The sequence below is a fragment of the Cucumis sativus genome, chromosome 6 (genome assembly GCF_000004075.3).
Source record: "Cucumis sativus cultivar 9930 chromosome 6, Cucumber_9930_V3, whole genome shotgun sequence".
Classification (NCBI taxonomy): Eukaryota; Viridiplantae; Streptophyta; class Magnoliopsida; order Cucurbitales; family Cucurbitaceae; genus Cucumis; species Cucumis sativus.
In genome coordinates, this window is record NC_026660.2 from 9,924,667 (window position 1) to 9,950,338 (window position 25,672).

At 35.0% G+C, this 25,672-nt stretch overlaps 2 protein-coding genes and 3 long non-coding RNA genes across 12 annotated transcripts; 3 read left to right on the top strand and 2 right to left on the bottom strand.

The window, feature by feature from the left end:
- Window positions 1-121: 121 nt before the first annotated feature.
- LOC116404346 lies at window positions 122-5,141 on the bottom strand. 5 transcript variants are annotated; one of them, XR_004217184.1, is made up of 6 exons: window positions 4,796-5,141; window positions 4,414-4,484; window positions 4,066-4,136; window positions 1,399-1,488; window positions 1,025-1,151; window positions 122-362 (listed from the first exon to the last, which is right to left on the bottom strand). It is a non-coding gene; the product is annotated as an uncharacterized LOC116404346 (long non-coding RNA). The 5 variants fall into 5 exon arrangements; XR_004217183.1 differs by lacking the exons at window positions 4,066-4,136; window positions 4,414-4,484; window positions 4,796-5,141 and adding exons at window positions 2,097-2,162; window positions 2,970-3,020; window positions 3,108-3,147; XR_004217186.1 differs by lacking the exons at window positions 4,066-4,136; window positions 4,414-4,484; window positions 4,796-5,141 and adding exons at window positions 2,157-2,162; window positions 2,970-3,020; window positions 3,108-3,122.
- Window positions 5,142-10,325: 5,184 nt separating this feature from the next.
- On the top strand, window positions 10,326-14,749 carry LOC101218465 (post-GPI attachment to proteins factor 3). Its single transcript, XM_004143133.3, has 6 exons — window positions 10,326-10,571; window positions 11,560-11,654; window positions 12,314-12,575; window positions 12,669-12,865; window positions 13,055-13,242; window positions 14,169-14,749. The coding sequence occupies exons 2-6, from the start codon at window positions 11,560-11,562 to the stop codon at window positions 14,453-14,455; spliced, it is 1,029 nt and encodes a 342-aa protein (XP_004143181.1). The 5' UTR covers window positions 10,326-10,571; the 3' UTR covers window positions 14,456-14,749.
- Window positions 14,750-16,043: 1,294 nt separating this feature from the next.
- On the top strand, window positions 16,044-19,640 carry LOC101218226. Its single transcript, XR_969743.2, has 4 exons — window positions 16,044-16,181; window positions 16,336-16,390; window positions 16,490-16,577; window positions 16,870-19,640. It is a non-coding gene; the product is annotated as an elongation factor 2 (long non-coding RNA).
- A 1,442-nt stretch (window positions 19,641-21,082) lies between these two features.
- Window positions 21,083-21,968, bottom strand: LOC116404730. The gene is made up of 2 exons (XR_004217762.1): window positions 21,870-21,968; window positions 21,083-21,683 (listed from the first exon to the last, which is right to left on the bottom strand). It is a non-coding gene; the product is annotated as an uncharacterized LOC116404730 (long non-coding RNA).
- On the top strand, window positions 21,119-24,522 carry LOC101209787 (DNA polymerase zeta processivity subunit). 4 transcript variants are annotated; one of them, XM_004145756.3, is made up of 6 exons: window positions 21,119-21,291; window positions 21,899-22,050; window positions 22,150-22,230; window positions 22,490-22,602; window positions 23,373-23,565; window positions 23,702-24,522. In XM_004145756.3, exons 2-6 carry the CDS (start codon window positions 22,017-22,019, stop codon window positions 23,905-23,907), a joined length of 627 nt encoding a protein of 208 aa, XP_004145804.1. In that variant the 5' UTR covers window positions 21,119-21,291; window positions 21,899-22,016; the 3' UTR covers window positions 23,908-24,522. The 4 variants fall into 4 exon arrangements, with proteins under 4 accessions (XP_004145804.1, XP_011656987.1, XP_031743932.1 ...); XM_011658685.2 differs by lacking the exon at window positions 21,899-22,050; XM_031888072.1 differs by lacking the exon at window positions 22,150-22,230 and having other exon boundaries at window positions 21,120-21,291.
- Window positions 24,523-25,672: the final 1,150 nt, after the last annotated feature.

Sequence of the window (25,672 nt, forward strand, 5' to 3'; positions counted from 1 at the left end):
CTAGTGACGACATTTTTTTCCAGTCAAATATATTGCAACTCCATCATTACACGAACCATTAGAATGACAATAATGTAGCTGAGAATGACAAATTTGAAATTATACAAGTTTCACACCAATGTACAAAAAAATAGCCAACACTTTAATATATATACACTATAATACGATTTATAATATTTGTACATCTTAATACAAGTTTCAATAATCCACATGTACGAAATACTAGCCCTTAATCAAAAAATATTTTAAATAGCATTAGAATACATCTAACAAGATTTTAGCATAAATGACCAACCGAGAATGTTCGTCTCTGGAAATGTTCTTTGAAAGAAAACTCATGAAGTTGTCGACTCCAGTTGAACCTACAAAGACAACATGAATATAAGTATCCATAACACATACGTACAGTCAATGAGTAACTAAATCAATGTCTCAACAAAATACAGAACACAAACAAGAACTTCAACACTTGATTCCATGAAATGAAAAGAAGCACATGAGGACTACATTAGGCAAACGATCATTAAATAATAGTGTGAAGAAGTGTAATCCCAAATGATCAAAAAGTTGGACAATCAATCTAACCTGGTTTGGCGATACATAAAGTGGGTTCTCATACCAACAGTTGATGGAAAATTGAACATGTAAGTTTAAAGGATAACAATCAATTATATGGAAATGTATACAGTGAACTAGAAAAACAATGAAATCATTGACATAAGAAAGAAAAATAGCAAGATCCCCAACTAGGACTCCTAAAAACTATTCCCCAAAATCTGCTTAATCTCAAACTCTTCAAATCAATTAATTTTTTGCCATGCCAAATTCCTTTCCTAATGACGATTGTATGCCTCATATCTTAAGAACGACACTTCTGACATTTATCTATATATACCTTAACGTACTTCACTAAAAACACGCATTGTTCCTCAAGTGGTGTTGCTAACGGAGTGATGGTTATAAATAAAGCATGATCATGGTTAGTATTAAATTCTGTAGCAAGTAGGAAATAAATAAAGCATACCTGGTAATTTCAGAACCAGATATGGTCATCAACAATAGAGAAAACAAATGGCATTAACTAAAAACTTCACAGATGGCCCACTAGGGCACTTTGCCATACATAGATAAAGATCTTTATGTTTTCTGCACTGGAATTAGAGAAAAAAATATCAATGAGTGAAAAAATATGATCGCAATGTACAAACATGATGAGAAGGCCATATAGGAAAGTAATATAATGAAAAGCAAAAGGATAGTTAAAACATCCTTATAAGTTATACACCAACAAGAATAAAACCAAAATGTTATCATCCTATATCTAATTAAAAATAAAAATTAGAAAACATTGTACCTTAAAAATTCCAGATTACGACAGTGCAATGAAAAGGTTCTAACCTCGAAAAATAGGCTGGAAGAACAACCTTTGAGCTCAACCAGCTCATTCAGTGTTGCACCCTTGCTGGACCTCGACTCCACCTTGTTATCCTTCTTACAAAGAAAACATATAGATCATTCACAAGTCCTTAAACCAAAGTAATACCATTCTATAAGTGTACAACTCACTCGTTTTCTCTTTAATCTTAACTCTTGGTGTCATGTAAACCACTACTGAAACTTTACCCATGATGATGATTACCAAAATCATAACTTTTAAATATATATAACTATGCGTATACACGTATGCATGAGGTCTCATGATTTTAATCAGTAGATGTCCTGAAACATAATCGTAATGACACAAGAGAATAACAAATATCAAAGGCGTTTCAAGTTTAAAACAATTACAAATAACATTTTATATACTTCACATCTGGAAGCTCGAACACAAAATTCAACATACTCACTAACAACACATCACAAACACACATAACCCTTGTAACGACCCAACTTTTCTAAGTAAGTCGAGATCGTTAATTTTTAACAAAATAAAAGACTTTGATTAATGTAAAACAAAACATAAGCAATTTTAAAAAAAAACATCTTCAAGTCAGGCCTGATTTTTAAACATTCAAGAAAACATAAAATAATACTGTTTGCAACAAACGTTTGTAAACTAAATTTCAAATCAATCTTAATTAAGCGGAAGCAATTACACGTTTCCTATGGCAATCACGCTTCCTTCCTGCCCCTCGCCGGTTTGCCACCTTTATTACCTTTTCCTGAAAATTAAACATAAGAAGGGTGAGTATTTTAAATACTCAGTAAGAGACCCTCTACTGGTCTCGTCAGGGGAAAATAAATTGTTAAAGTTCTATTGGGACACCCTGTACAGTCGCAGTCTTGTGATCCCGTAGGATACACATTTCAGTCTAACGCCCCGAAGGACGTACATATCAGTCTAACGCCCCGAGGGACGTACATATCAGTCTAACGCCCAGAGGGACGTTCATATCAGTCTAGTGTTCTGCAGAAACACATATCAGTCAAATGCTCCCGAAGGTGCAAAATAAATTGGTGATCCCGTGGGACACCTACAAGGCACACATCCCAATACAACCTAACAATTTATCCCCTCATTCCATTCAACCCATCTTTCAGATACTTCAAAACATAGAGTTCTTTCTCTCAACGTCCTAACAGTCAACTTATCTCACTTAGGTCATATGTCTGTCAATAACATACTAATACATCAGTCAATACACCCCTCAGATCACCAGCACACAGTCATACTTTAGCGTAACGACACCCAATCTAAACGACAATCACAAGATCGCATCTGCATCTCATACAAGCATAATCTACAATTTTCGTCCTGTCCACATCCACACACATATATATATATTCCATGACAATCACAATATGCATTCAACATTAAGTCTACTTCAATTCCTATGCATATATATATATTTTCAGTCAATCCACAGTGTACATTCATAAGTATCATCTCAACATCTTTACTCAGTCAAAGATAATCATTCAGACATACAATTCACAATCATAAGTGAGTCCAGTAGAAAACCCCTTACCTTCAAATTTGTTAAGCTCCTTAACCACGTTGAAGTCTATGAAGAACGAACCTAAACATTAAGACAATTTCTCAATAATTCCCTTCAACGCATCAAGTCATTTAAATTCAACCCAATGTGAATCTTTTTGCAACTTACCCAAATCTTCGCGAAAGAAATCGAGCAGTGGCTTTGCGAAAGAGATGACGTGCGACGGAGAGACCGTATACAGATGGTCGGAGAGTCGCGCGGCAGTGCAGACAACGGAGGAGAATGAATCGACGGCGGCTGGGCTGAAAACAGAGGAGAAAGGAGAGGGGAGACAGCCGGCGGTTACAGGTTCACGCGGCGGCCTTGCTTCGCGAACAGAGATGGCGGCCGACGGATGCAGCGACGTCCGGCTGGGTTTGGACGGAACGGAGAGGAAAAGAGAAGATGGAGATGGCCGACGGCGGTTGCTGTGCGAACGGATGGGGCGGCTGGCTGCGGCGGAAAGAAAATGGAAGTCGCGACGCACGGCGGAAGAAGGAAATAGGGGTGGCGGTTGCTGGGCTACGACGCAGATCTGGACCGGGCAGCGGCGGAAGAGCAACGACGCGGTCCTGCTTCGCGAACGGAGATGGAGACGGCAGATCGGGCGTTCGGCTTCAGTAGGGGAGACGCGACGGTGAGGTTGGGTCTGGAAGGAGCGGAGAGGAGAAGAAAAAGATGGAGATGATCGGCGGCGGTTGCTGCGCGAACGGAGAGAAGAGAGGGATGGGCGTACGGGAGGAAGAAGAAAGTAAATTTTTTTTCATTTTCTTTTCTTTTATTTAATAAAATGTAAAATATATATAATAATAAAAATATAATTAAATACATATATATATATTTAATTATATTAATACATTTTCAAATCTTCTTTCTCCCCTTCAACATATTTTAAAAAAAAAAATCTTGAACAAATCGAAATAATTCTCTCAAAATAATTTTCCTTCAAGTTTGGGGCGTTACAACCCTAGACAAATTACAACAAACAAATCCCAACAACCCGGCACTTAAGGCAAATTGGTAGTTAAGTTACTTTATTGACTAGTTTGACACAACTTAAGGCAAAGTACAAAGTTTAAGATCTCACATTTCATTTTTCATTCTTTTTTTCTCAAAGCTTCAGCCCATAGCCATGACATCTCCTTTGGCCTTGATTTCCTAATTCGAACGAACAAAAATCAATCAAAAATCAACCAAATGCTTCATTGAGGCATTTCATCAAACACATTGTAAGCTACCAAAATGTTTCACATCTGGAAGCTCGAACACAAAATTCAACATACTCACTAACAACACATCACAAACACACATAACCCTAGACAAATTACAGCAAACAAATCCCAACAACCCGGCACTTAAGGCAAATTGGTAGTTAAGTTACTTTATTGACTAGTTTGACACAACTTAAGGCAAAGTACAAAGTTTAAGATCTCACATTTCATTTTTCATTCTTTTTTTCTCAAAGCTTCAGCCCATAGCCATGACATCTCCTTTGGCCTTGATTTCCTAATTCGAACGAACAAAAATCAATCAAAAATCAACCAAATGCTTCATTGAGGCATTTCATCGAACACATTGTAAGCTACCAAAATGTTTCATCACCAACCTACACAAATTCTTGAAAACAAAGAAAATAATTTTAAAGATTGCAAAGAAATCGACACTAGCCATGACATCTCTTTTGGAAATGAGGATAAGATCTTACCGTCGAAACAATCCAATGAAATTGGGATAAACTGAAATCAAGAAACAATCCAATGGAGACAATGAAGAACTTCATAGAGAGAGAGAGAAAGAGATAAGGAAGAGAAGCTTACCGGCGGAGCGGTGGCGGTTTTGCTTCGCGAACGGAGAGAAGGGGAAGGATGGGGCGGCTGGGCTGCGGCGGAAAGAAAGACGGAAGGGAACGGCGGAAGGAAAAGAGAAAAGAGAAGGAAAGGAGAAGGAGACGGTGGAGTCGTCGCGGCGTACGGGAGGAAGGAGAAGAGGCGCGGCGGTTGCGGCTGGGGAGAAGGGGAAGGACGCACGGGGAGGAAGAAGGAAATAGGGAAAAGAAAGAAAAAGGAAAAAGAAAAGAAAAGGAAAAAAGAAAAAAATTTTAACCCTAACATTCTATGACAGTTAATAACTGTCACGAAAAGTGTTTTCCGAAAAATTCCGTCTTTTCCGCCAAAAACGCGAAATTTTATATTTCGTGACAGTTTTTTTTTCTTCCATTCATTTTTTGAGATATATAACTGTCATTGTAGGGTAGTTTTCTTCTAGTGGTACTATTAATACCATTAACATTTTTATTTAACACATTATATTTTTATCTTTTAAATATGTATTCAAAAGACAAAAATATATTCAAAAGACAAAATTGGTAAAGAAACGAAATTCACTACAATTTGAATTTTTTTATGTCCAAATTCTTTAGCAAAAATTACTTTATGGGTTGATAATACTAATTTTTAGACAATTTTCTTCAATGAATCACACTTTAATTTGAAAGTAAACGGATATTTTGGCTAATATGATTTGTGGGAATTTTTTATAACGAAGTTTAAGCTTTCAGTTAAAAGTTATAGTAAAAATTTTGAGGAAATTCTACATTAATATGAAAAATAATTCTATATTCTTGAAAGAAAGTTTTTTTTTAAAAAAAGAAACAGTTTTTTTTTAATTGTTTTCAATGAAAATGGACATTTATAAAACTTGTGTATTATGAAAGATGAATTATTATGCATTGTGATGTTGATATGAAAATCGAAATTTCTCAAACATGAATTTTTTTTGCCCACTCTTCAATTTTAGCCTAATGTTAATGTACTATGTATCACAATGCATAATTCAACACATAAATTAGAATTCATGCTTAATTAAATTTCACATATGACATAAAATTGCACATAAAAAAACTATTGTTGATCAAATTCGTGACCTACTTCTTATCAAACTTAAAAGGTTCAATTTGTAACAACAAAAATGTTTGACATACTTCCATTCTCCAAATAGTTTTAATCGTTTAACACAACTTTCAAGAGTCTTGATGCATAACTCTTCTCGCAGATTTCCAACTTTCTCGCGAAGGCTCTTTCTCTTTGTGAACGTTTAGACTTATAGATCCTACCGCAAACCCTTCTTTTCTCAAAACTTTCCTAGCGAACTAACTTCTAAATTACAAAACTTATATTTAACCATAAAAGATTTTATCACTTAATCCTTTCTGCAGATTGATTCAAACGCAAACTTCTTAACCAAAACTCAAATTTCAAAACACTTAGCCAGGTTTTACTTCTTATCCTCAAATTAGAAGCGGGTCTCATAGAGTTGTTGTCTCATTTTTGTACCTTTCATGCTAAAATTCAAACTCAATTTAATGTCTTTCTCAAAACCTTGCACACTAATAATATTGGTGAATATTTCTTTCATATATTTGGCTCTTACTTAAGTGATCATGACATCATTTGTCAATCCTCTTGTGCAGACACTCCATTTTAAAATGGAATCGTTGAAAGAAAGAACAGCACTTACTTGAAACAGCCCGAGCTTTATCATTTTAGACAATGCACGTTCTGAAGTCCTTTTGGTTGATGTTGTTTCCACTACTTGCTTCCTGATTAATCGAATGCCTTCCTCTATCCTTAATGGTGAGATTTTTTATATGTTTTTGTTTAGGATATTCATTTTCATTATACTAAGTTAGATCCAAAGTCTTTGAAATGCACTTTCTTAGGCTATTCGCATGTTAAAAAAGGGCATCATTGTATTTTCCTGATCTAAACAAGTATATTGTATCTCCTAATGTTACGACCTTTGAAACTCTACCCAGTTAACCATTGTCAAGTCCAAGTCAGGGAGAATGGTGATCTTTTTATCTTTGAGATTACCTCTCCCATATCATCCTTCCCTCCACCTTCCTCTATGGCTCTTCCTTTCGGCCTACTTGTTTGTCATGTCTACTCTAAGCGTCCTCCACAGAAACCTTCAGACTCATGTCCTCCACCACTAACTTCTTTGCCATTTGATTTAGGACCAAGTGATAATCTTTCCATCGCCCTTCGCAAAGGTGAACACACTTGTGCTTATCTTGTTTCTTTGTTTGTTTCCTATACCTAATTGTCTTTTTTCATGTATTCCTTTATTACATCTCTTGATTCCACTTCTATCCCTAACTCTTTCCATTAAGTTTTTATCTCATCCTCAGTTGCGTAGTGCAATGGTTGAGGAGATGATTGCTCTGAATGATAATGGTACTTGGGATTTGATTTCGCGTTCGACTGAAAAGAAGTTTTATCTCATCCTCGGTATTTGATATAAAGGTCAATCTCAATGGAACAATGACTTAGTTGAAAGCTCATCTCATTACCAAAGGTTATGCCCAAATCTACAGGATTGATTATTCTGATACATTCTCTTCTATTGCCAAGTTAACTTAGATTCAATTATTTCTTACCATGGTTGTTATTCAGGGTTGGTCCTTGAACCAACTCGACATTAAGAATAAGTTTGTTGCTTAGGGAAAGAGTGATAAGTTATGTCGCATTCGAAAGTTTTTAAATGGACTGAAACAAAATCCTTGTGCATGATTTTGGTAAGTTCAGTCAAACACTCGAATGTTTTGGTTATGAAGAAAAATACGTCTAATCATTTTGTATGTTATCGATGATCTGACAATAGTGTTACTTTGCTTGTTGTATATGTGATGATATCGTTATAACTGAAAATGATGTGTTAGGTGTATCTTCTTTCAAAACTTTCCTCCAAGGTCAATTTCATACCAAAGATTTAGGACAATTGAAGTACTTCTTAAGTATTGAAGTAACAAGAAGCAAGAAAGGTATTTATCTATCCCAACGAAAATATGTGATTGATTTGTTGTTTAAGATAGGTAAACTAAGAGTCAAACAATGTAGTACTCCAATCATACCAAATTTGCAACTTGCTAAGGAATGAAATTATTTAAAGATCCTAAGAGATATAAAAGATTAATTGGAAAGTTGAACTATTCAACAACGCCACGACTTAACATTGCCTATTTTGTAAGTATGGTGAGTCAGTTTATGTCTTCCACGACTATGGATCATTAGGTTACAGTAGAACAAATCCTATGTGTATCTAAAAGTTGCAACTAGACGAAGGATCTTATGTAAAGATCCATAGTCATACAAGGGTTGAATGTTTTTCAGATGCTGATTGGGTTGGATATGGAGAAGATAGAAGATCGACCTCTGAATATTATGTTTTTGTTGGAAGCAGCTTAGTGTCGTGGAAAAGTAAGAAACAAAATGTAGTGTCATGTTCGAGTGCTCAATCAAAGTATAGAGCTATGACACAATCTGCGTGTGAAATCGTGTGGATACACCAACTTTTATATGAAATTGACTTATGTGTTATTGTGTCGGCTAAAGTATGATATGATAATCAAGCTGCTCTTCGCATTGCATCCAACCTAGTATTTCATGAACAAACTAAACATATTGAAGTGCATTTTCATTTTATTCGCAAGATATCCTTCCCAAAGCAGTAAATGGAGCAAGAGTAAGCTATTTTTGCAACAAGCTGGACATGATCAACATATCTGCTCTAGCTTGAGGAGGAGTGCTGTAACATATGTTTATATTGTAATTACGTATAGTCGTCCATTTTTTAAAAAAATCTAAGATATCTTTGTCATAAAATTAAAATAAATATTCTTTCTTTAAATAAAAAATTATTATTAATTAAAGAACGATATAATTTGAGATGATAATGTGTCTTATTTGATATAGGTTGAATTACTCCCTAACTTTGATAATAGTTTCTATCTTGTCTCTAAGTTTTAAAATATTACACATTTACCTCTAAGTTTTGAGTTTGATTTTAATTGTAGTTTTTGAGATTTGAATTTTGTTATAATTTGGTTTCTTACATCACAAGTTTTAGACTTTTAACTTTGATTTTCACTAAATATTCATTCTTTGTCATTTGTGTTAATATCTATTAACTAATTGAAAAGAATTAAAATATTTATAATCAAATAAGTTTACACTATTTTTCATCTCTATTAAAATAGTAAAATCTGAATTCTCTTCTTAATTATTTCAAATTAATCAACAGATATTAACTCTAGTGACTGAAAGTGATATTTAATGAAAAATCATAGCCAAAAATGTAAATATATTGAAATAAAGTGACTAAACAAAAATCAAATTTGAAATTTAGAGACTAAATTGAAACCAATCACATAGTTTAATGGGTAACAATTTGAAATCTAGAGATCAAATGAATAAAATAAACTCAAAATTTAAGAATCAATTAATAATCTAAAAATATAAACAAATAAAAATGATTCGTAACGATGAACCAAAGAAAAAGATATCAACAAGAGTTTAATTCATCGATATGTGTGATTTGTCTATGAACATCTGAGTATACGCTACTATAATAACAGATTCTCTTAATGTTTTTTAAGTGTTAGAAATTATTATTCTTGACGGTTTAAAAACTATCATGGAAGTCTGCATTAAGAAAGTCGAAGTTCTTGACAGTTAATAAAACATAAAAAATAGTGAATGTTGACGTTTTATAAACGTTAAGTATACAAATTTTTATGACAGTTAAAAACTATCGTCAAAAGTATGAGTGTTCATGACATTTAATAACTGTCAATAAATGTTCTTTACTTGATACGAAAAAACTATCAAGAAATTGATTGTTTATAACAATGAAAAACCATAAAAATGTACTTGTTTATGACATTTAAAAAACGTGAAGAATGTACTTTATTATGACATTTAAAAACCATAAAAGTCATTTCATATTTTTTAAAATAATTTAATTATATTTTTGTTTATGTGCTCCCATAATTCCTATATGGTGGCTCAACAATAGTTCCATAAATAGTTATGAACGAAGAGATTTATCAAATACAGTTTCTAAACTCGAACATTTCATATCATTTACAAAAATAATATATACAATTTCATCATATAGCCACAAATTCAACTCAACATCCTAACTAACTTATTCCAAAACTATATAGCTATAATAAATCTAATCTCAAAAGTATACTAATCAACATTATGGTAGTGTTCTTAAGTGTACCAATCAACTCCAACCCTTCCACATGAACAATTCCAAAAATTGATTTACACTAAAAATTCTGAAATTTTAATCTACCTCTATCTTATCATAAAAATTCTTGACATTTCATTCATAAAATTACGTATTTTTAAATTACAAATGTCGAAAGGGTCCCTTTTTCGATAATGATACTAGTAACCACCACTGTCTATCTACAATAGTATTGGTGTAAAAGATAAAAAAAAAAAATCTAAAGAAAAATATGAGTTCCATAAATTGAAACAATTATTTATTTAAAAAAAGAAAAAGAAAAGAAGAAAGTGAAAACAATAAACAATGGGAAGAGAAATGGGAATGGAAGAGAAAAGATTCATATTCCCCAGTGTTTGGCTGCCTAGGTTTCCACCTTTCTTCCTTCCTAATTCCCCATATCCAATTCAAATCTCTCAATTTCTCCTTCCTCTGCGCTTCCCAACTCTTTTTGCCATTGCTCCAGCTTCAATCTGCACTCCCAACGCCTGATTTTCCTTCTCCCTTCCCCAAAAGGTAAAGGAAAACAACTCATTTTTCGCCTCCTCTCGAGTTTTTTTTTCTTCCTGTTCCTGCTTTAATTCTACTCTAATGATCCAATCTGCTATTTTTCTAGCTCACTCTTACACTGATTCATTCTGAACTCATTTGGTGATTGATGAATTGATGTGTTACATTTCTTTTTAAATGGGTGTTTTTATGTCAACCCAATTTCTGTATCTTATGGATGATTGCGCATCTCCTAATATTTCTGGAACAATCTTTATCTTTATTCGTCATTTTCCTTTTCTGTTGTGTTGAGGTCTGAATAAGCTTCGGAGTGTTATAGATCTTTGGTTTCTTAACACTCCGATGTGTGTGGAAGAGCCTTGAATTGAACTGAATTGTTGCCCACAGTATCATTGAGTTCCTTCCTAAATGTTGTGGTTGTTAATTACCTGTTCCCCGACATATTTTCTAAGGCTCCGGCTGATAACTATTTACTTAATGGATTATTCACACTACTTCTACCAATTGGTTTCCTACTTGTGTTTGGACTGTATTCAAAATCTGAACCTATTTTTGAGAACTTGAATTTGGAATTTGGAATTTGAAATTTGGCTAAGAATTTAAATGTTTACATGGGAAAGATGAAAACTAACACCAGTAAATTGTGAGAAAACAAGCATTTTTTATGGGGAACATATGAATTTGATCGAAAGAGAGATACAACTTCGGGGCATAGAAAGAGAGAACCATCCCAAAAAGATCTAATTAGAGAAAAAGTTCGGTATCACACAATTGGGTAATTACAAAAGAATTGGTTGTAGTTATGACATGCGTAAAGCTGAAGATTATGACAAAAAGAGCTAGGATCAGTAAACTATCTTCAAAAAGTATTTTGTTCGTTCAAGGCTTCAAGCCAACGAAGCCAAAAGGCAAATGGTTATCAAACAACACCTAAGTTATTGTTCTTGCTTAACACTGGAAGCCATTTGGATATCTCTAATCTCTGTTCAAACAGATGAGGGAGTGCTATCGGTTTGCCTTGCTAGTGGTGTTTGCATGGTTCGTGAAAGGGTTGAATGCTAGTGCAGGAGATATTGACCCACACTACAGGTACTCCTTTTGTCTAAGATTTCTTTGCATATTCTTCATTTTTATTCACAATAGTGAAGCCAGGGACCTCAACATTCTGTACATAGATGATCTAGATCTCCTCGCCCCCCCAATTGTAATCTTGGCATTTGTTTTGCATTCAGTGATCATAATTTATGTTGCGTGCTCCAATTTTTTTCACCTTGTATAAAGAAATTTAAGTAATGCTAAGCTAATGTCATTGAGTTTTAATAGCTCTCTTTTCGTAGTCTAGTTTATTAGGGGACTGACTAATAAAAGGCAATGTTTGAACCAGCTTCTTTCTTAGTGTTTCATTGACTTGGTATGCAATCTTATCTGTTCAGTGACTAATTTTTGTGCACCAAAGGTTTCTTTTAGTTCCTTCTTGTGCATGGAGGTTAGATTCAGCAGTTTTGTGTTTGTTTGTTCCTAAAATATTGCTCATCGTTGTGTTTATTGACTGACAGTATCTCTTTAGTTATTTCAGTGATTCATTCAATTGCATTTAATGGTGCCACCCTAAGTTTAGAAGTACAGTGCTTTTTTGTTTCTTTGATCATGCTATTTCAATTATCTATTATGTGGTCTCAATTTCATAATTTCACATTAATAAATATCATTGAACAGTGAAATAATGTTGTTATTTGTTTTTGCTTCAGAACTTGTGTTAAACACTGTGAAGAAATAGGATGCATTGATCAGCAATGCTTTCCTCAGTGCAAATTCTCTTCGGATGGTGTTTCTGTTGGTCAGCCTTGGTATATGCAAGAACCACTTTACTTAAGGTGGAAACAATGGGACTGCCAGAGTGATTGCCGTTACCATTGCATGGTCAAACGAGAGGGTGAAAGAGAAGCACTTGGTTATGATCCTGTTAAATATCATGGTAAATGGCCTTTCAAGCGTATTTATGGGATCCAGGTTTGTTTTATCAAATTACCACTGCATAGCGCATTTGGAATTGTAATGATACCTATTCATATTTTTTATTATTGTTGTGGATTGTTTGCTCAGGAACCTGTTTCTGTTGCATTCTCTGCCCTCAACCTTTCAATGCATTTTCATGGCTGGCTGTCCTTTTTTATCCTTCTATATTACAAATTACCTTTGAGACAAGACAAGAAGGCATACTATGAATTTGCCAGTTTGTGGCACATTTATGCACTCTTTTCAATGAACTCTTGGTTTTGGAGTGCTGTTTTCCATAGTCGGTGAGCTTTTTAATTTTGTCTTCATGAATTACTGCAAAATCATACGTTTATATCTTTGGCTCCAGAATTTGTTGTTTTTTCAATAGTATTTAGAAGATTGCAAGGAAACTCATTATATGCCATATTTCAAAATTAATTTCTGAATTTGGTAGCATGCCCTGATTGTTAATATGTGTCATTGAAGTGCAGTGACGTGGATTTGACCGAGAAATTAGATTACTCATCTGCTGTGGCAGTGCTTGGGTTTTCACTCATTCTGGCGATTCTAAGAAGTTTTAATGTGAGACATGAGGCTACCAGAGTCATGGTTGCAGCTCCTTTGCTTGCTTTTGCCCTTACACATATCTTATACATCAACTTCTACGAACTGGATTATGGTAACTATTACTCCTTTTTACCTCCTCACATTGCTAGGCCTCCAAGATATGAACAAATATAGCAATGCCGTGATACAAATCTCATAAGCCTTTCATTTAGTTTATCACATTACCTCATCATTTCTTCTTCATGCAAGTTATTCTTCTAAAATTGTTTCTCCACATTCAAAGAAAATGGCCCCATGCTTGGTGGTGAGAAGTCCTCATACTCCCTTTATTATTGACTTTTCATTTTCTCCTGGCGTGCCTGTTACTGTCGCTGTGTTCTGTATCCGGGACTAGGTATAGCTTAAGGGCAGACTCCTCAAAGTGGAAATATATCTAAACATTTTCAAACGTTTGCTGGTTAAATTTCAAATTAGTAACCAAATTTAGTTATTGATGTTTGTGTCTGTTTTGTTCCTAAACTTTCAAACTTACAAAGTTAGTCCTTGAATGTTGTGAATTTTTTAAAATTTATAGATCTACTAGACACAACATTGGAAGTTTAGTAGTTTTCAGAAACTTATTAGAAATAAAATTGAAATTACAACCGTCAATTTTGGGAGTGACCCTAATCTTAGTGTGTGTGTGGGGGGGTGGGACTTATAATTAATGTCGTCTTATTTGGTAAGGCTGTTTGGTTATCACCATATTTGCAAGGCTATTTGGTAACCATTTTGTTTTTAGTTAGTGTTTGAAATTAAGCTTCTAAACACCATCTTCCACCCCTAAATTTTTTTCCCATCAAGTTTTGAGAACTAAAAAAAGTAGTTTTTATAAACTTGTTTTTGGATTTTGGAATTGGCTAGAAATAAGAACTAAAACGAAATGGTTACTAAACGAGTCTAACATTTTTAGTTTCCATCAACCTGAACTGTCTTCCAATTTGGAATTATGTCTGATAGATTCACTACAAATAACCAAAATCTTTTGACATTTTGCAGGGTGGAACATGATTGTTTGTGTTACCATGGGGGTTTCTCAACTTCTAATATGGGCAATCTGGGCTGGTGTAACTCATCATCCTTCTCGCTGGAAACTGTGGACAGTGGTTGTGGGAGGTGGCTTAGCCCTACTACTGGAAATCTATGATTTTCCACCATATAAAGGCTTTGTAGATGCTCATGCTCTCTGGCATGCCACTACCATCCCTCTCACCTATATTTGGTGGAGTTTTATCAGAGATGATGCTGAGTTTCAAACCTCTAATCTTCTCAAGAAATCCAAATAGCTTGTTTCTCCTATGTTGAATTCATCTTGCTTTGTTTCATTTTGGGGTGTTTCTGAAGCTTTTTACAGTTTTCTTCCCCATTCATTTGAAACTGGAAAAGATAAATTAGGCACTTGTTGTATAACAAACATTCCAGTTTTTGGAAGAACGAGGTTGGGACCTTTTATTTTCTTCCTTCCTCCAAGGCCAATTTTTTTCTAGTGAGGATCCTAAATTGTATCAGGTTTTGGTTTGGATTACTTTATAGATATCTGTTCTTCGAGAGGGATTGGATTCATTTCTCCGTTGGTTCAATGTTTTCGTTATTGGGGTGGAAGGATTGATATTTGAGAATTATGTTATTGTTCACTTTGTTTTTAAATTGATGATAAACAAGACCACCACGCCCAAATATCAAAGGAAGCTCAAATAAGTGTACAGTGGAAAGATAGGGAAATTAAATTAGTTTTAGTTTAAATTAATTAATAGACATTAATCTAAAAAGATTGAAGTTAGTATTTATAATAATTTGAGGTTGAAAGTGTAAATCTCAAAACCTATGAATCAAATTAAAAACTAAACTTAAAACCCTAATTTTTTTATTTTTTTATTTTGTTATAAACACATGTTTGATAAATTAATTAATAATTGTTAATATTGAAACTAATATTTAGTAAATAATTTAGTTTTATGTTTTAGTAATATAGTATGGAACACAAATTCATTTTTTTATTATTTTGCAACCAAAACTATTGAAGTAAACATGAGAATTCAATTTAATTTTCATTTTTTTTAATATGGGTAATAAGATTTGAATCATAATCTTCTTGGCTAATACAAAGATATATCCACTTACATTATGACACTAACTACAATTTTGGTGAGTGGTCTCAAATTTCGTTGGACATAAGTTTTTTATAGACGAGTAATTTAAGTGCACTTATTTTACTTCCTTCCTTCAAGCCTATACAACGTAAATTCAAAATCTGACTGGCAACACTCCCTCACTTGAATTCGAAAATTGAATCTATCATCTTGTGCTAAAATAATATAATAAACATTTCAAAATGTACGCTTTTTGTTTTTTTTTTCTTTTTAAATTAAGTTTATAGGTTCTACTTTTTATCCAATTTTTTGTCGTGATCTACTTTTTTTCGATACTATAAAAAATAAAATTGAAATTTAAAAATTAACAAAGATAAAAGAAGTAAGTTTTAAGTTTCGTTTGGTAACTATTTGATTTTTTTTAAAAAAAATTACTCAAACATTGTAGGACCTAAAAATCTAAAAATGTAGTCTTCTTATCTACTTTGTAACTTATAATTTAGAAAACAAAAAAGAAAGTAATTTTTTAGAAAGTATATTTGTTGTTAGAATTTGGGTAATATGTAACGGAAGAAAGATGCAAAGAATACATCCGTAGCTCCGTACCAAATGAGCAAGAAAGGAACAACTTCCACTCTTTGTGCAAAACAGAAATGATAAAATGGAAAATAGAGTCCATAATGTAACTAAATGGCCCAAAAACACACCTTCAAGGCCCAACTACCAAACCCTACCCTAACGGAACACTACATTTCTTTTCCCAAGCAACATATAAATACATCCCATTTTCCCCCTTCCTTTCTTCTGCCTCTATCCCACTTCGCTTCTCCTTTCTTCGCCTTTACTTCTTCGTAGAGGCTTAACGGAGGCGCCTTCCTTTCCCTTCCTTTCCTCTCCCTCCATTTCTTCTTTCTTCTTACAGGTATCTCAATTCTCTCTTTCCTTACTTAATAATTATGTTCCTTCTCTCAATTGAATTGTCCTAAATTTATGATTCAGACTAGTTCTTTAGATTTGTGTTGCTTGCTTTCTTGCTCCATTTGATTGTTTTACCATTTGGGTTTTATCTTTCACAGCCTAACAACAATCTTAATTTCGGAATATTCTGAAATTTGAAGACTTGTCAAGATGGTTAGTTTCTTCTTTCCCATTTTTAAGCTAGTTGCTCTTTTGTAATTTTGATTCTGTCTCGATGTAACTTTTTGCGTTTTTGTTTTCGTGGGTTCTCAGGTGAAGTTTACGGCTGAAGAGCTTCGTAGGATTATGGACTACAAGCATAACATTCGTAATATGTCTGTTATTGCTCATGTTGATCATGGTAAGATTTTCATGCTTAGATTCTATTCGTCGAGTGTTGGTTTCTTTGGCGATCAGTTTATGTTATATTTTATGAATTGGGTTTTGTTTCAAGAGACATGATATGGTGTGGTTGACTTGGGAATGGAATTTCTTGTTGATATTTAGTGACCTGTGTTGCCTGTAGCTCTATCTATACTATTACCAGATTTTTAATTAGTGGGTTGTCTCATCGTATTTGGTCATCATTTGCTTATATGTATTATAGATGGTCATTTTCTCAATCTTACATTTCATATTTTTTCACATTTCAGGGAAGTCCACTCTTACAGATTCTCTTGTGGCTGCTGCCGGTATCATTGCACAAGAAGTTGCCGGTGATGTACGAATGACAGATACTCGCCAAGATGAGGCAGAGCGTGGTATCACCATTAAATCTACTGGAATCTCCCTCTACTATGAGATGTCTGATGAATCCTTGAAAAGTTACAAGGGAGAGAGACACGGAAATGAGTATCTTATCAATCTTATTGATTCACCTGGGCACGTTGACTTCTCGTCGGAGGTTACAGCTGCTTTGCGTATTACTGACGGTGCCCTTGTTGTGGTGGATTGCATCGAAGGTGTTTGTGTCCAAACAGAGACTGTGCTCCGTCAGGCTTTGGGAGAGAGGATTAGACCCGTCTTGACCGTTAACAAGATGGATAGGTGCTTCCTTGAACTTCAAGTGGATGGAGAAGAGGCTTATCAAACATTCCAGAGGGTCATTGAGAATGCCAATGTGATTATGGCCACATATGAGGATCCACTTCTTGGCGATGTTCAAGTGTACCCGGAGAAAGGAACAGTTGCTTTCTCTGCTGGTTTGCATGGTTGGGCATTTACCCTGACTAACTTTGCGAAGATGTATGCCTCCAAGTTTGGAGTAGATGAGGCGAAGATGATGGAGAGACTTTGGGGTGAGAATTTCTTTGATCCTGCAACCAAGAAGTGGACAAGCAAGAACACTGGCACGCCAACATGCAAGCGTGGGTTTGTCCAGTTCTGCTACGAACCTATCAAGCAGATCATTGCAACTTGCATGAACGATCGGAAGGACAAGCTATGGCCCATGTTGCAGAAGCTTGGTGTTGTCATGAAGTCTGATGAGAAGGATCTGATGGGCAAACCACTGATGAAGCGGGTCATGCAAACATGGCTACCAGCAAGTACTGCTCTTTTGGAAATGATGATCTTTCATCTTCCATCCCCTGCCAAGGCTCAAAAGTATCGTGTGGAGAATTTGTACGAAGGTCCACAAGATGATGTTTACGCTAGTGCCATTAGGAATTGTGATCCTGAGGGACCTCTTATGCTTTATGTATCAAAGATGATTCCAGCATCTGATAAGGGCAGGTTCTTTGCCTTTGGACGTGTGTTCTCTGGGAAAGTTTCAACTGGTTTGAAAGTTAGAATCATGGGCCCCAACTATGTTCCTGGTGAGAAAAAAGATTTGTATGTTAAGAGCGTCCAGAGAACTGTCATTTGGATGGGAAAGAAGCAAGAAACAGTGGAGGATGTGCCTTGTGGTAACACTGTTGCCATGGTTGGGCTGGATCAATTTATCACTAAGAATGCCACTCTGACAAATGAAAAGGAAGTCGATGCTCATCCAATTCGAGCCATGAAGTTTTCTGTATCTCCCGTCGTGCGTGTTGCCGTTCAGTGCAAGGTGGCCTCTGATCTTCCCAAGCTTGTGGAAGGACTTAAACGTCTGGCCAAGTCAGACCCTATGGTTGTGTGTACCATGGAGGAATCTGGTGAGCACATTGTTGCTGGCGCTGGAGAACTACATCTTGAGATCTGTTTGAAGGATTTGCAAGATGATTTCATGGGTGGAGCTGAGATCATAAAATCTGACCCTGTTGTCTCTTTCCGTGAAACCGTACTTGAGAGGTCATGCCGCACAGTGATGAGCAAGTCCCCTAACAAGCACAATCGACTGTACATGGAAGCACGACCCATGGAGGATGGACTGGCAGAGGCTATTGATGATGGCCGCATTGGACCACGAGATGATCCTAAAGTTAGGTCTAAAATTTTGTCAGAGGAGTTTGCATGGGACAAAGATCTTGCTAAGAAGATTTGGTGCTTTGGTCCTGAGACTACCGGCCCTAACATGGTGGTTGATATGTGTAAGGGAGTTCAATACCTGAATGAAATCAAGGATTCTGTTGTTGCTGGTTTCCAATGGGCGTCGAAAGAAGGTGCATTGGCGGAAGAGAACATGAGGGGCATCTGTTTTGAAGTTTGTGATGTGGTGCTTCACGCTGATGCCATCCACAGAGGAGGTGGTCAAGTGATTCCGACTGCTAGGAGGGTAATCTACGCTTCTCAGCTGACTGCCAAACCAAGACTTCTTGAGCCAGTGTACCTAGTGGAGATTCAGGCTCCCGAGCAAGCTCTTGGTGGTATCTACAGTGTTCTTAATCAAAAGCGTGGGCACGTCTTTGAGGAAATGCAGAGGCCTGGCACACCTCTTTACAACATTAAGGCATATCTCCCCGTTATCGAATCATTTGGGTTCTCGAGCACTTTGAGAGCTGCAACTTCTGGCCAGGCATTCCCACAGTGTGTGTTTGACCATTGGGAAATGATGTCTTCAGATCCATTAGAAAGTGGGTCTCAAGCTGCGCAGTTGGTTGCTGATATCAGGAAGAGGAAGGGGTTGAAGGAGCAAATGACCCCACTTTCCGATTTCGAGGACAAGCTGTAGATTGCAGTCATTTTGTTGAATTTTCATGCGCCAACAACACAACCTTGTGAATTCTGAAGCGAAGAGGTTCTAATTAGTTCCCTATTTCTATCATCATATCATATAGGAAGACAAGCCTATCTTTTTGGAAAAAAATCCTTTTTTTTTTTTTTTTTCATTTTCAACTGTTTTTTTTACCTTCGTTTTGAGTTTGTATGGACAACCAATATATATTCCTGTTGAAATATGTTATGTGGGTCAAATGTTCTGAACATGTTATTGATCTTCAAAATTATCATCATCTTTAATTAATCATATTGAAATTAGAATAAACTTTTACATTTTTGTGTTGATTACCGAAAACTAACCCTTTTTATGTTTGTGATGCATATAATATACATTCTGGTTGATAAATTGTTTTTATTAGATATGTTCAATCCAACTACTCTTTCATATGTTAATTTTTAATTTTGTATGATGTATTCATAATTGATTTTGTGACCACCGTCATTCATTTTTTTAAATTGAAACATAAAGTTAAAAAAAGTGAATACCAATACATGTAGATTGTGAAATTGTTTGTTAAGGTATATTTATTATTAGCTTAAAATTTCATTTGATCAAATTGGGGGAACTTGTTGATGTTCTCATTTGGAATTGGACTTTTAATGTGTATGGAAGTGTGTTTGATAATCCGTGGTGTTGGGCTTGGAAGAGGGTGTGGGCTGTTTTGGGATTATGTTGGTGTCTAAAGTGATTGATGTAAGAATACCATTTTCTTAAATCTTAAGTTTACTTTTATAAAATGTCAAAGAAACGAAAATAATAAGAATCCTCCACCTGCATACTCACTCCCATCGTTATCCTCAATTAGCATTTCTTTCTTTTTCTTTTGTACCTATCTATTTGTTTTCCGCATTTACTTTCAAACTTAAATTCTTGTTTGTATCCATCATTCCTCTTTCTGCTTTCGGTTCATTTTCATCCTCACCTTCTCATTGCCAACCGAATTTAACCTTCTTCTCAACCATATCTTAATTTCCTCCAAAAATCAAATGAAAGGAAGGATGGCGTTATTAAATTAGAGGATAAGAAACAATGCATAAGACCATTTGTAAATGACTGATGAGATTTGGAATCTTTCTCTACTCAACTAGTATTCAACAAGGAATTTAAATCGTTCTAGCTTTAACAACACTCACCACAGTGGTGGTGATGTAGTTTCGACTAAGGGGTCAAGTGAATGGAAATGGAACCTCGCATTAATACAATCAATGTGGAACAAAGGCCACAAAGTTTGGGCCATGGATTTCGATTGGACTTGAACATGGAAGCAATTATTTGGTTTTAGAAGCATAGTGGAATGAGACGGAAAGCTCAGTTGGGAAATCTAATTGTGTTGTGTGGTTTTGGAAGAGAATGTTTTGGTTTCTTTTGCCATGCGTAGAAATTAGCATCCATCCTGGGATATTTTCACCAGTAATGTTTTCACAAGAGGAGTAAATTGTATTTTTGTAAGCGTATAAATTATATGAAATCATTCTTAAGTTGTAAGATTTGTTACAATTACACCTTCAAACCTTTTGTTCAATCGATTCCAAACCTTGATGATTTGTTAGAATTACATTTTTAAAAAAGAAATATTCAACTTCCAATCAAAAGTACAACTTAACAAAAAGAAAAAGAAAGAAACAATTGATGAGACTGTTTACAATAATTTAAAAAACAATCATATTAAAAGATTAATAGTATAATTGTAAACGGTTAATTTTTTTTTTTTTTAACATAAAAAATTGAAACAAACCGAAAAGAAATCGGTTTGTTTATTTCATTTTCGAACCGACTATGAAAAAACCGAATGTAAGCGGAACTCAAACTTAACACTGAAAATGGCGCAGCATTTTTACAGATTATGAAGCGGAATGAATCGATCCCTTTGCTAACCCAAGTTTCCAGTTCTAGATATCAGAGCAGAAGCTTAAACGACTACGACCCATGTTTTGTAAGTTTTAACTCTTTGTATTCTTTCTTTCCCACCCAAGAAACGATTAAAAGGAAACGAAATAATTAAATCTCCTTCCCTCCCATCTAATTTTGCGTTAAATTTCTCCTTCATTGATGATTCTTGCTGGGATTTTGTTGGGTCATTCTTGTCTTTTGGATTTGTATTTGATTCCTTTGTCTGTTTCCTAAAATAGGGAAAAAGGATTTAGCTTCCAGGACGTGTCTGGTTTAATCTAAATGGGCAATAAATGGAAGGTGAAATGAACGAACTTAGGAACATTGTTATTATGATAAACAGTTGAGCAAGTCTATGAATTATGTTCTCTTAATATTTGCTCTCTTTCAGGATGATTGTCTGCGTGAGTTGAGCTACAATAAACCTGTTGATAGCTACAGAAAATGGAAAGATGTTGTGAATCTCTTATTAAAATCTTGAATACTGATGCTTATATTTACGAAAAGTCCAGAAATTAGAACTGAACTTTAATAAGATAAAGTAATTAGATAACTAGAACAGTTTAGTATTTGACTTAACATCCAAAATGCAACATCATCTTTGATATTCATGCAACTTACTTGAAGCAACGATTGGCTTTGTTATGTAGAGAAGTCAAATGGACTGTGCTTGAGAAATGAGATCGTCTATGCAATTGGCTTAGATGTTTATGCTCAGAATTTGAACGTTTAGCTTAAAGGCCATATCGCTTGCTTCTTATGTAGCCAATGGACTCAAGAGACAATAAAGTACCACCTCAAGGTTTTCCATTGTATCCATACTTTTTCCAGCCCACAGTATCTTCAGTTTTTTGGTGATATGAGTAAAGTAGATCTGCTATTGAATTAATTATTTGTGCAGGTGAGATTATTCAGATTCTAGGTGATTTTTTGGAAGTGGCCATTACATCAATTGTTTTCCTCAAAGGCATTTACCCTTCTGGTGCTATTCTTTCTTTAATCTATGTGCCTACGATCCTATTATCTGCTTCTTCTTTTCTGGGAAATGATGTTGATTGCATGAAGTTTTTTCATTGTATTTCTACCAAATAATTAATAAAAGATGCTTTTAGTTTTTGGTCTTCACCTCCTCCCAACCGCAGGGAATAAGATATCAGTAGTCAATTTCAGTGATCAATGAATTAAATAAAAGAAGGAAAAGATAGGAATTGTGACTAATAATTGGTGGGGTTTATGTGAAGGTGCTTTTGAAAGAAGGAGGTACATGAATGCGGTTGTGCAGAAAGCTCGACATCCTGAGCTGCAGGATTACATCCACTCAACTGTTTCAGGGCTACTACCTTTCATCCAAAAGGTTGACCGTTCACTTGTATTCTTGTTCTCCATCTGCTAAAGATGGTCCTAAATTCCTTGTCTACCCATGTGCCATTTAGAATTAAAAGTTGAAACCAAGTCCTTTTGCCAAGGGTACTCTTGAACAGTGAACCAGTTCTTTAACGTGGCTACTTCTTGCTTGGTTTTAGGAAAAGTGAGTGCTGTTACTGATTGGATCCAGTGATGGAAACTATTGGGTTCTGTGGTTGTAAATATTAGATGCAAAAATTCAATTTTGGGGTACTAGACTAGATGTTACGACCATAAGCTTTGAGTAGGTTGATTTTATACTAGTATTCTCATGGTACAAGACCACCTGTGTTTGCACATGCAACTCCATTCAATGAATCTTGGACCGAGAGAAGTCCATTGAAAACGTAAACTAGGTTTATATACGACTCAATTTTGATATGGCATATCCAACTTGATTAATCTCAGAGAAATAGTAGACCTTTTAGTGAGTATAGAACTTATATCAATTAACTACTTCTTCCTTGGGGCATATTCTGGTTGTTGGATTTCAGCCTTAATTGAGAGTTTGAGCTTAAAATATATGAAGCCACAGCATATGATCAATCTCCTGTTTTTGTTATCCTGTTAGGCAGAGAGTTTTTTACTACAATATCTGCCACTGAAATATGCAACTATGAAACTTCATGAACCAAAAGAAAACTAAAGAAATAACAATAAATGTGAAATAATTCTGTATCCAAATTACTTAGTCTGAACAGAAGTTTCCTCTACAACTAGGGACTGGTGGAGAGAGTGGCGGTTATATTTTCCAACAGTGATAGCAACGTCCAGCTGGAGAGATTTGTTTTCAAGCTCACAGTGAACCAGTCTTATGAATCAAAGGTTGAAAATTCCGACCTGGAGTTTGCCTTACGAGCATTCTTGATCAAGCTGTCTGTCTCAGAACCTTTAACCAAGGTTCTTCCTCCTGGTGAGAGCTTGGTAATTCATTAATAGTCTTACTAGCTGTTTCTATACTACAATCCTTAAAAATCTCCAGTTGTTCCATTTTGGATAATTCTTTCATACAAAATTGAAAGAACTTTTATAATTTTACCTTATAACAGATTGCAAATGGGAAATAACTGCCTACTTCCAAACACTCCCAAGTTCCAGTACAAGTAAGGATGCAGAATCATGGATCCCAACAGATACCAAACAATGGCAACAACCACCAGTAATCACCCCCATCAAGTCCATGACCAGCCGACCTCTGAGTTTGCAGTTGTATCTAGAACACCCTAGCTTATCTGAGCCAAATCATTATGAATAAACATGCATTATTGTGAAATTATTTTGCCTAGATTGTTCAAATGAAAAGTTTCTTGAGCTAGTATGTTAGATCTTCTGAAGGCTCTCTCCATAGTGTGTAATATAACCTCAATACAACAAAATTTATTCCTTTGAAAGCCTGAAGAGGGATGTCAAGTTCAATTTTGCAGCTAAACAGATTCTTTCTTTTTCAGTCTCTGATACTATTGAGTGATATTGTATTGAAACCAAATCTTTATATCTTATGTAACATGAGGTGAAGTTTTTTGTCCGGGTCAGAGATGGGAATATGTATGGAAATTTTGAAGACAAGTGTCAGAAGAAGCCAGAAGGGCATCATCATGTATGAATGGTTGATAAGGTTGGGTCCATTATTAACTCAGAAGTTGGAGATAGATCTGAAAGCAAAAAAAGGAAAAAGGAGTTTTTGTTTGGTAGGTTAATGAGAGACATCATAAGTTGGGGTTTGAGGTGTGGATCCCAGGTTGTCAGGCCTGCCACTGTTTCTGTCTTCATCCATGATGGCAATGACAGAACTTCCCACTCCATTTTTCTTAGCTGAGATGTAATGAGTGAAAATCAGAGATGAATATGAATTTTCTTACTTTTCAGACCATCAACTAGATGCTGATATATATATATATTTATATATATATTATGTAAATTAGGTCTTCTTTTTCTCTATGCTAATTGCTACCTACCCCCCACCCCATTCAACCTTTTCACTGCTAAAATGGCATGGTAAATTCGTATCAGATCTCAGTTATTTTTTACTTTCAAAGGTACTCTTTACAATTTGACAGATACTTTTGCTTTTTTTTTACAGGCTAATGCACCAATTTCCTTCTCTGTCCCTTTGTAATCGTAAAAATTTGATTCTTGCTCAAAGGTAGCAAATCATCCTCATACATGTCAATGACGCTTTTTTATTTTCCTTCTAAGATTTAATCAAAGACAAAATTATTTTAATTTAAAGTTTGACTTTTCCATCACTAATAAGTTGGGGGGATTGGGGCACTAAACTAGTTATTATAGTCGATGTTTATTAGTCCATAAGTTAGTCTAATTGAAATTTGAAATGGTAATATATATATTTTATTTGGGTTGATTGGGTTGATTGGTGATGTGTGGGGAAGATAGTTATATGGTTGAGATTGTGTTTAATAGAAATAAGAGAGCATGATGTATGTATGCTATAAACAAAGGGGAAAGTGGAATAATAGTGAGAAATGAGAAAGTAGGAAAAGGGAAAGAAAAAAAAAAGGGGGAATTGAATAGAGGAAGATAGTTGTGGAAAGGATGAAAGAGTGAATTGTGTTTTGATTGAGTAATAATAATATAGAATAGAGAAATAGAAGTGGGTTGTGAAATTCAAATTACAAATAATGAGAGTTGATAGGCATAATGGGACCATTCTCCTCATCCAAATGATGACCCAATTGTCCATAATCAATTAAAATGCATTTGTTTGTATATTGATTGATTGTACCAAACTTTGTTTCTCCATTCACTTCTCTTTTATTTCATTCGAAGTTGTGATTTTCTTCATCTGTCACTTTCAACTTTCACACGTCTCCATCCACTCTCACAGAATAGTCATCCCAAAAACAAAATAAATTGAAACATCGCTTTTATTTCAATTGGACCATTTTATCCAAAATGTAAATTCTAATAACTACAGATCCAATGTTTTCATCACTTAACTAATTATTACACGCATCTCTTCAATATGTTGAACTAACAAAACATAACATTGTTCATCTCAG